Here is a 9,826-nt window from a genome sequence, read left to right on the forward strand (position 1 = left end):
AGCAGCACATCATGTGACACCATATTGTGAAGTGCTACAGTACAGTGTACTGTTGAGTTCAAAACTGTAGTTCCTTTTAAAACCACAAGGTGGCACTGTAGGCTTATAAACAAGTACCATCCAACTGTTCATCCTTAGTCTCTCATTCTGTTTGCTGATGGAACAAAGATTAAGTTGGTTTACATTGGAATTTCCTCAATAACAAATTGTCTACAATGTCATATTTCTTTTTAGACACCTGTACACACACGTCAAAGCCTAATATTCAATATGGCTCTCTCAGCCTAGTATATCTACAGTCCATTGTTCAGCACTCCATATAAATAATCCTACCTTAACCACGGTATGCACAAATAATCAATAGAAGGCCTTAGGGAGGCTTTCCGCCTTGTTCCCTCTTTTCTTTCTTAAAGTAGAGTTTGCACAGCTGTCTGGGAACACACACAAATGGCATCACACTCTCTTCCTGTGGTAGGACATCTGTTGCTTTCAGCTGGCATCCTTTCTGAGTCTGCTAAAGTGTGCTTTATGCAGCCTGATGGAATTATAATGACTGAGTCGACTATTTTGATTTTGATGGCTGCATTCCCGTGTAATACTGTAGGTGAGCTGGTACAGCAGTTTTGTGTCGAATATAAAAAAAGATGACCAAATGTACTGTGTAATGTGTGATTTAATTTCCCCTTGTATTTCAAATAACAATCTACAATGAACAAGCTACAGTATTCACTTAACCTTATCCAAAAAGTCATTACACCATTTGATCAGAACCTGTATACCAAATAAATCTGGGCTTTAACCATTAATGCATGTCAGGCATCTCCTGAAGGCCAATCTTCATTCCTCAGGTAGTTGCTCTCATGTGGAGATGCTACACTTGTTTGAATTCACTAAAACCATGCATATTAACATGCATTGTTTCCCTTTGTCTGTAAGTTCCCTCTGAAGCCCTGTGAACTGTCTGCGGCAGCTTGGTCTGGAGATTTTACAGCTGCCTTGGCCCTCTGAGTCAGAAATGCTCCCCTCTCCACAAGCAACCTTGTGCAGAGTGACTGGGAATTGGGCAGGATGGAATACTAATTTCCTTTCCATTGAATCAACTTAACACTCTTTGCCCATGTCCTCACATCCCCTGCTGAAGTCAGATTTTCTACAGAGCTAATCAAATAAACCTACCAGTGGCTTTTTTCCTGAAGATTTTCAAAACTGAAAATAAAGTGATACAAATGATATAGTGAAAGAAGTGAGATAAAACAACCAAAATATCAACTGCCAGTTTATTGTAAATGTATGAAACACTGAAAACTTTTTTTTCTTGAATAATTATACATGATTAAGAAATCCATGCACACTGATGCCTGTGTTTTCTCATCTGGACTGAGCAGATTTGTATTTTGAGATGATCTTTGCATACTCCCGTCCAGAGTGATATATGGCTCGACTCAGCTTTGCATCAGAGAAGTCCACATGGAACAATCCAAAACGAACACTGAATCCATCAGCCCATTCAAAGTTGTCCAGCAGTGACCATGCGAAATATCCGCGGACGTTGACACCATCCTCTCCGATAGCTACACATGGAAGGACACAGAGAGCTTAGTGACTTGTAATTTTGGGCACATAACAAGACTTGATGCGAGTGCAGTATTTTTAAACAGAATAATCCCATCTTTGTGACATGACAGGAGAAAAGATTAGCGTCATTATTAAGATTTATAAAGAATATCTAGGGGTGATGTATTTGCAACAAGTGACAACAATGTAGCCTACTGTGATTTTATAGCAAGTCAGGCACTAACTGTTTTTTTGTATGACTGGATAACAGCTACATTTTATACCAAATTTTACTTGACAAAAGGTTTTGAGTAGAACTCTATATACAGTGGTCTTGGATACAACTGATTGCCAGGGTGACTTCTGGGAGTATTTTTTTAAAAAGTACAAATTCCAGAAGTACACAAGAACAGCATATGGCTACTCAAAAAAACAGAAGCGCAACTTTCAGTGTGGATCTTTGCGTAACTGTGAAGAGAAAAGAAAGTTGTGCAGCTGTGGCGATCAAGAGGAAAGTGAGATTCTTTTTTCTCCGTGACGATGTTAGGTGTATGTCACCGGGCTGCAAACACAATCACATGACAAAAGGAAAAAAAATGCAAAAAAGAAGTGGCATGGTCAGCTGTCATACAGCACGTTTTGGTGGCTTAAGCCATTTTGGGTTGTTACACCCACAGATACCGCAAGACATTGTGTTCTCATGTGCAAAACACATAAGAACACACAACTCAACGCCAGTGTCCTCCACAGTCATGGTATATTGTCTACCAAATGCATTGAAGATATGGTCGACTCAATTGTGTGCAATTCAATGGCAAAAGCATGTGCTTACAGTGAGTGTAGTGAACGCCCGCTCAATGCATATCCAACCCTTAAACAACCTGGGAAAGCAGAGGTTTGTGAGGCCCAATGGACCACGGAAAGGATCCATAAAGAAGAAAAATCCTCCGTAATTACAGTCAGTAATGGCCTGGTTAGCCAATTTCAAGAAAGGCCCAACAGATTTAAGCAACTCATCTTCAACATCAGATGGCAATATACAGCCTACAGGCAGATCAGGGAGACCCTAAAAAGAGATGAGTGCATGCTGCACATTGATTTTAGAGAAAATTACTTGTGCAAACACAGCCAAGAAATTCAATCAGTTCACTGTGAAGGATGGCACCAACAGGCAACTCTCAACACAGGGGTACTTTACACTGCTGAAGACCAGTCACCTCTCGCCTTCTGCTCCATTTCTCCAAGTCGACGGCATGACCCTACAGCTATTTGGGCCCTCCTTGACCCAGTACTTGGGATGATAAGGCAAAGGTACCCTGAAGTAGAAAAACTTCACTTCTTAAGTGATGGGCCACCCAGTATCGGCGGAAGGGAAACTTCTACCTAGTCTCCACAGAGCCATATAAACTAGGATTTGAAAATGTCAACGGGAATTACTTACACAGCAAGGGGGCACCAGATGGTGTTGGTGGAACGCTGAAGAGATCAGCAGACAGCCATCAAACATGGAGAGTACATCCCTAATGCACAGATCTTTTATGAAAACCTGAAATGTGCCAACTCTTCAGTGGAGTTATTCCACATAAGTGAAGATGATGTTGAATCAAAGCCAGAGGTAAGAAAAGAAACTAAACATACCCCTTACTTTTTACAATTCCCAACATATAAACATGTACTTATTCATATCTGCTGGAACTGAATTCTGAATAGATCTGTTGAAAGAGAATAAAACAAAAAATGATCTACCTACCTACCTACATACTTACCCAGATAGATAAACTGAAACAGAACCTACCTGCAGTACAGTATATACTTATCCAGGTAAGTCTGCAGAAAAATAACAAAATAAGTGGATTACCTACCTATATACAGTGCTTATCCAAGTAGAACTACTGAATTAAAATAGAATATAAATACCTACCTATTTACTTACCTAATTCGGTCCGCTGGAATAAAAATAAAGTAAATGACCTACCTACCTATATACTTACCCAGTTAGATCTGCTGAAACATAATAAAATGGAATGTGAATGGTGCTAAGTGTGTCACCAGGCAAGTTCAAATACCGGGACATCACACGGCTGCAAGAGAGACGGAGGTATGTTGGACTGTACCTGTTACCAGTTAATGGAGGCAACTATAAGTGAAGAAGATAACCATGTCCCTGCATCTGACGGAACAACTGAAACCAGATGGCGTCCACAATTCATTGAGGTGAAACATATCGGAAAGTGGTGTGTGGTGAATTATGATGATGAAGCCTATCCTGGCATAGCATTGAAGTGGAAGAGCTCACACATTTTAATGGTTAAGTGCACGCACCAAACAGGATAAACAATGTCTTCTGGCCAAGTTCCAGAGAAGATATTACAGTGCATGTCACAGGTGTTGGGCTATTTATACTTGGTGCGTTGTCTGCGTAGTAAGAGGCCTCCACTCCCATATTCTGCCTGATCTCGTTCCAGCTATTCTGCATAATTTGGCTGTCTTTATAATCGGGAGATGATGAGTTGTACAGACATCTATGACGCCGAACATCTTCAGCTAATCGTTCTTTGAAATGATTCATTGTTCATGAATGTACATTTATGTTTCTTCTCAAAATTGCGTTTCTCTGTGGTGTTTTCATAACTGTTAGAAGGTTTTTAAGATGTAATTCTTCAAGAGCACCTAATGTGTATTCATTTACATGTGAAAGGAGTCTCCAACAAGTGCACTATAGGCCTTTTTTTTTTTTTACAGACATTTTGACATGTGACAGTAAGTAAAACACAGGAGTTAAAAAAAAATAATGATGGCTGAACTCCATTTAGCTTTTTTCAGTCTCAGGGATCTGGTATTGTGCATGCTGGCTCACTGTCACGCTGTCCTGACTTACTGGCACACTTAAACAAAAAGAAGCCTCTTTAATGTTACTTGTGCTTTTTCTACTATGACAAGTACAAATGTGTGCTGTTGAAAAGGCTCCTGCTTGAGTAATGTTTGCTAAAAACTACACTGTCCAGCTGTTAAAATAAACTATATTTTTGACCAGACTTTAAAGATTTTTGGAGGGAATGACTGGGCTTGGGGCAAAGTGCAACAGGCAGGTTGGGGAAGTCGGACAATACTGAATAATGGACTGACAGATTGCTGGGTTTTGGTCTTTTCATGGTATTTGTTAAAAATAATAAATACATAGAATGAAGCCAGTCTTATGCTTCATGGCCTAAAATTGAAAATAATGTGTTCTTGGCTCAAAGAAAATCCGTAACACATCCAGGTTTTGTTTCCACTATGATAGTTTTTTCCCCATTTTGAATTTAATGCAAAACCTACTTAGTGATATATACAGTATATAGACCCAGTACAATATATAGGATATAATAAATATACACAGCATTCTGACAACTAAAAGAATTTATCCATAGTGCACAAATTATGTTGTTGTCAAATATGTGCATAACAAAAATCAGGTATGATTCAAAAACACTAGATGCTACAGCAACCAATCTTTGCATCTTGATTTGTAACAGAAGATGCTGTATTATGCCAATTACACTTGATTGCAGGAGGGTTAAAGGTGCATCAGACAAAATTTGGTCCTGACAAAGCAGTTTATCAGGCAATATTTTCATTAGCAGCTGCAAGCCTAACACCAAAATTATATGCAGAAAGTTTTCTCCATTGGTTCGGACCCTACTACTGTCTGCTACTGGCTATTGACTTGTTTCAGTGTATTTAGGAGTACAGATTTACCAGCTGTTACCTTTAGCCACTTCAAAGATGGTGTCCTTGTAAAACTCAGAGCGCCGATCATCCTCAATTTCCAGCGGCCCCACCTGAGAGAAACCATTCTCTGTAATGTAGACTGCTGGGTTGTTGAAAGTGTCCTGGAAAGTCAGGGGACAAATATTATTGTCAAACAAGGCATCTTAGCTGTCAGACATTCTAGAGAGAGACAGATTGGTCTACGGTGTGCCGTTAAGCTGCATTTCAACAGTGCCAATCTCAAACTAATGGTCTGTGACAAGTCACAACAGCAGGAAATTGCTCGTTTGCAAACACTGTTCAGCAAAGTAACTGTTTCATTCAATGTGACAGCACTAATGAAGCATCAATGTGTTTCTGGAGGTGTTAAAAGGAGATTACTGCATACAAAATCAATAGCAAGACACTAAACAAATGTCAGTGTTCTTCTCATTTGGTTGAAGGCGATTTGTTTTCTTGTCGGTCAATTCAGGTTGATGTTACGAGAAAAATGACTTCACATTTCAACTGATTGAATTCAAAGTCAAAATAAAGGATGTGGTTGTGCCTCGTTTGGGGTGATTTTTAGTGACTGTGTCTGTTGACTTCCACTGAAACATGCAATAAAAATGACTGCAAGAGATTAATTATGAGTAGTTATTTTACCTTGATGTACTTCAGAAGTTTCCTTAAGCCATGGGGCACGACAGCCAGCCAGGAAACTCCACAAATAGGCCAGGATGGATCCAAGACTTCTTCTGCATCTTGGTCGCTTTTCACGCATAATACCTGCCCACAACCCCCTCTTGGCTTAACTTTACGAGACGTATAATAGTTCAAGGCGAAGAAGTCAGCTGTCCCCAACACAGCAGGTTCATCCTTTGAGAAACTGGGCAGTCTTGAGCCGCCACTGTATCCCATCTTCTTACTTTGAGCATCAATGGCAGATCTCATTACTTCTGGATAATCTCCCGTGACAAACACTGGCCAGGCAAACCATCCAAGCGTAAACGCAAGGTAACGTTCGGCAGCAGCCATATCCTCGGCACAATCTGGGTGTAATGGCTCAACCCAGTCACTGTTGATGGCCAAAGACACAGCACCTCTCTGCTTCGGCCTGTAGAAGGAGTTGTAGCTATGCCAAGCCATAGCATGGGCACGCAGCATGTTATGCCCCACCACATAGGCAGCAATTCCTGGTTCTTTTAACCCTGGGGCATGGACGCCGTCTTCGTGACCCAGTTTGGCACACACGTACGGCTCGTTGATAGTGATCCAAAGTTTGACCCGGTCCCCAAATGTTTGGAAACAAAACTGAGCATAGCTGTTGAAGAGGGTTGCTATACTTGGTGATTTCCAGCCCCCTTGGTCTTGCAGAGCTTGAGGCAGGTCAAAGTGGTAAAGTGTGACCATAGGTGATACATTACAGGCCAGCAAATCATCAATCACCTTGTTGTAGTACTGTACACCTGTAGGACAGTGCTGTTGTTAATGGATAATAAGGTAAAACACTAGAATCATGGCATCTAAATCAAATAAGCTTGCTCTGGTGAGCTTGGTCTTTCAAGGATATGGAAAATGGAAATACCTTTTTGACTGACATGTCGTGTGGTCCCATCAGGCAGTAGGCGGGCCCAGGAGAGAGACAAGCGATAGTGTGTCAGTCCAAGCAGCTGGATGCACTCCAGGTCTTTCTCCCACAGCTCGTAGCTGTTACAGGCCACATCTCCATTCTGCTCCCCAAACACTTTGCCTTTCTTGTGACAAAATGTGTCCCAGATACTTGGTCCCTTGCCGTCTGCCTGCCAGCCCCCTCAACACATACACACATAAAGCTTGTTTTTTTAATTTCATAAAAGTAGGTAGGATGTTGACACAAAGAAAAATCACTGTAATGTTTCTGTTGGGACTTTCAGTGTGTCTGTGGATTTCATTGAATGTATTGGGACTTTGTCTTTGGCTATACTCCGACAAATACTTGTTCTAATTTTGCTCCTATTGTAAAATTGTAGCTTTTGCAACGTGGCTTTTGTGTGGTGACAGTGTAACATAATGATTACTAATGTCAAGATCTATATACTGTCTCATACAATCTCTGGTTTGAGAAAATCACCATTCCTTGCGCTTTTTGTCTGTTGTGTGCCATCTTAAAGAAGTGAACACATTATTAAGAACACCAGTGCAGTTTAATGCAATCTAATACAAAAGCTCTGCAAGAAATGCAACCTTTGTGGAGCCTTTGATATTCAGTTTGTTAGTGGTGTGGATCATGGCTAATGTTATCTCTCAAACAACAATTTAACACAATGACTGTAATATCACCACAAACCAAGGCAGAGTTGTAGTTAGAACAGACTTGAAACCACATTTTTACATACCGCACAGCAATTATGCGCATTTTTGGATCACTGTAGAAGCATTCACTGAGGGTTTAATTAGAAAAAAACTTAAAGCAAGTAATTCTAGTCTCCAGGAAAGCCTTGCTTCTTAACTGTGGTCTCTATTGTAGTGTTATTACATTAGACTCCACAGGTGATTATATTGTGTCCATGCCCAGGTTGTTTACATACCTTCTATTTGATACGCAGCAGTTCCCGCTCCCCACGCAAAGTCACACGGGAACATTTTATTGAGACACTAAAACGAAAGCAGCTGTAAAGTTTTTTACTGCATTATAATTGCCTTGTGTGTCTGTGTCTGTATAATCTCCCTTTTAAAGTGTCCACATTGCATTCAATGTGGACAACGTGCGACCAGGAACAACTCCAAAGTGTGACGTTTGCAATAAAGGAAAAAAAAAAGTTACACTTTCACACCATTACCTAATATGCTTTCTCTTTGCTTCGTTTTGGTACCGCAGTAAATGTTTCTACTTGACCAGTGTGGATAAATAATAATAATCAAACCAACTTCAGTTATAGGGTCAATTTTTACGATTTTCACTTGAGACTTGTGTTTACGACTGCCGGTCTACAAGTCTTACAAAGAGCGCTTGAAGGCAGCACGTACTTTGCAGTCCTGCGTGATGACGTTTAGACTGGACTTGTTTGCGGACGTGAAACTCGCACAGTAAATATGTTAAGATGACATGCAGATATTCTGAATTAGCTTATCATACAGTATTACAAGAAATGTTGAAGTTTGCAATAATGTTTGGCATTATAACATTAGCTAAATTATGTCTTGTTCGCATAAAGAACAGATAAAATAAATTGGCCTTAAGTATTTCCATATTTATACATCATGTATATTATATATAATAGTACGTTATTGTGTATAACGCAAACAGTCACATACAATGTGAAGTCCTGTCTGCAGACAAAAAAGGTCAAAGGTTGCTTGTCAATGAACGTCAAGCCTCGCAGGTCCTGAAAACAAATAGACTGGTGGAGGTGAAAGCATTATAGCCTGAAGGCATATGTTGAATGACTCACACTACAATGCTGTCCTCTGGTCTAGTCTTCTACAGAATAAGTGACTCACTCGACCTGATCATAACAAAGAAAATGGATTGTTTGCCAAAGGGCAAGTCCTTATCAGCTGTATGTCCTCCTCACTCAGCTACACAGATACAAGGATTTTTGCCCCTCATGTGATTTAATCTTTCATGGCTATTATGTGTACAGTAAACTAGACTGACGTTATTGAGACAACAAAACTGAATAGTGATAACAGCAGTCATGGTGTACATAACTTGATGGATATCAAAATGTTTGGGGTCAGCGGTTAAGGTTAGGAAAAGGGTTAGGTTTAGGCAAATAGTGGTTATAGTTAGGGTTGGGTTAAGTCTCCAGGAAATGAATATAAGTCTATGTAAATACCTCAAAAGTTACTTGAGTAAACCAGTGTGTGTGTGTCTGTGTGTGTATTTGTAGTTCAACCTATGAGAATGTGTGACTGTTGATCTGTATGACCTTGCTTGAGTATGTGTGTGTATTTATACAGTATATGTGTACGTGTGTATATGTAGGTATTGTGGGTATGTATAAATATATGTTGTTTCTTCATTATTATTATTTTATTATCTTTTAATCTACTTGTTTCCCTTCTTTTTTCTTATTTAGCCCTGCATTGCATACCTATGCTTGATGTTTATGTCTCTTTTTAAATGTAAAGCACATTGAGTTTCCTTGTAATGAAATATGCGCTATAAATAAAGATGCTTTGCCTTGCATTGCCAAAAGTAAGAGTTCTCATTGTGCAGAAAAGTACAGTATATCATAGACTTTAATAGTACACATTACAAATGCATTTATGTACATTTTACTGGAGCAGTTGGTCAAGGAGGAGCAATAACTTTTGGTAGTTTAAAGCATCTATGCATCATGTTTTATGAACTCATCATTGATTTGTTTTCACTATATCTGTTAAATAAAGAGTGCAGTAAAACTGCAACAGTTGCCTCTTAAATGTAGTAAAGCGCAAGTATAAAATAGTACGGAAGTGCGCTGTACTCGTGTAAAGTACCTCAAAAGTGTACAATATCACAGTACTTGACGAAATGTACTTCCGTTCCACAACTGGAGAAGAAGGTCTACATCAG

General features: G+C 39.7%; 1 protein-coding gene across 1 annotated transcript; it reads right to left on the reverse strand.

Annotated features, from left to right (window-relative positions):
- Nucleotides 1–1,263: 1,263 nt before the first annotated feature.
- Nucleotides 1,264–8,269, reverse strand: LOC137174577 (cytosolic beta-glucosidase). Its single transcript, XM_067579961.1, has 5 exons — nt 7,854–8,269; nt 6,872–7,096; nt 5,950–6,752; nt 5,303–5,426; nt 1,264–1,571 (listed from the first exon to the last, which is right to left on the reverse strand). Exons 1-5 carry the CDS (start codon nt 7,906–7,908, stop codon nt 1,369–1,371), a joined length of 1,410 nt encoding a protein of 469 aa, XP_067436062.1. The 5' UTR covers nt 7,909–8,269; the 3' UTR covers nt 1,264–1,368.
- Between the last annotated feature and the right edge of the window lie 1,557 nt (nt 8,270–9,826).

Source organism: Thunnus thynnus, chromosome 22 (assembly GCF_963924715.1).
Source record: "Thunnus thynnus chromosome 22, fThuThy2.1, whole genome shotgun sequence".
NCBI classification, from domain to species: Eukaryota; Metazoa; Chordata; class Actinopteri; order Scombriformes; family Scombridae; genus Thunnus; species Thunnus thynnus.

Coding starts and splice junctions, on each gene's coding strand:
- LOC137174577 (XM_067579961.1), bottom strand. CDS start 7,908: ATGTTCCCGTGTGACTTTGCGTGGGGAGCGGGAACTGCTGCGTATCAA. Junction 5,427..5,949: donor AACTTCTGAAGTACATCAAG/GTAAAATAACTA, acceptor CTGACTTTCCAG/GACACTTTCAACAACCCAGC. Junction 1,572..5,302: donor CATCTTTGAAGTGGCTAAAG/GTAACAGCTGGT, acceptor TTCCATGTGTAG/CTATCGGAGAGGATGGTGTC.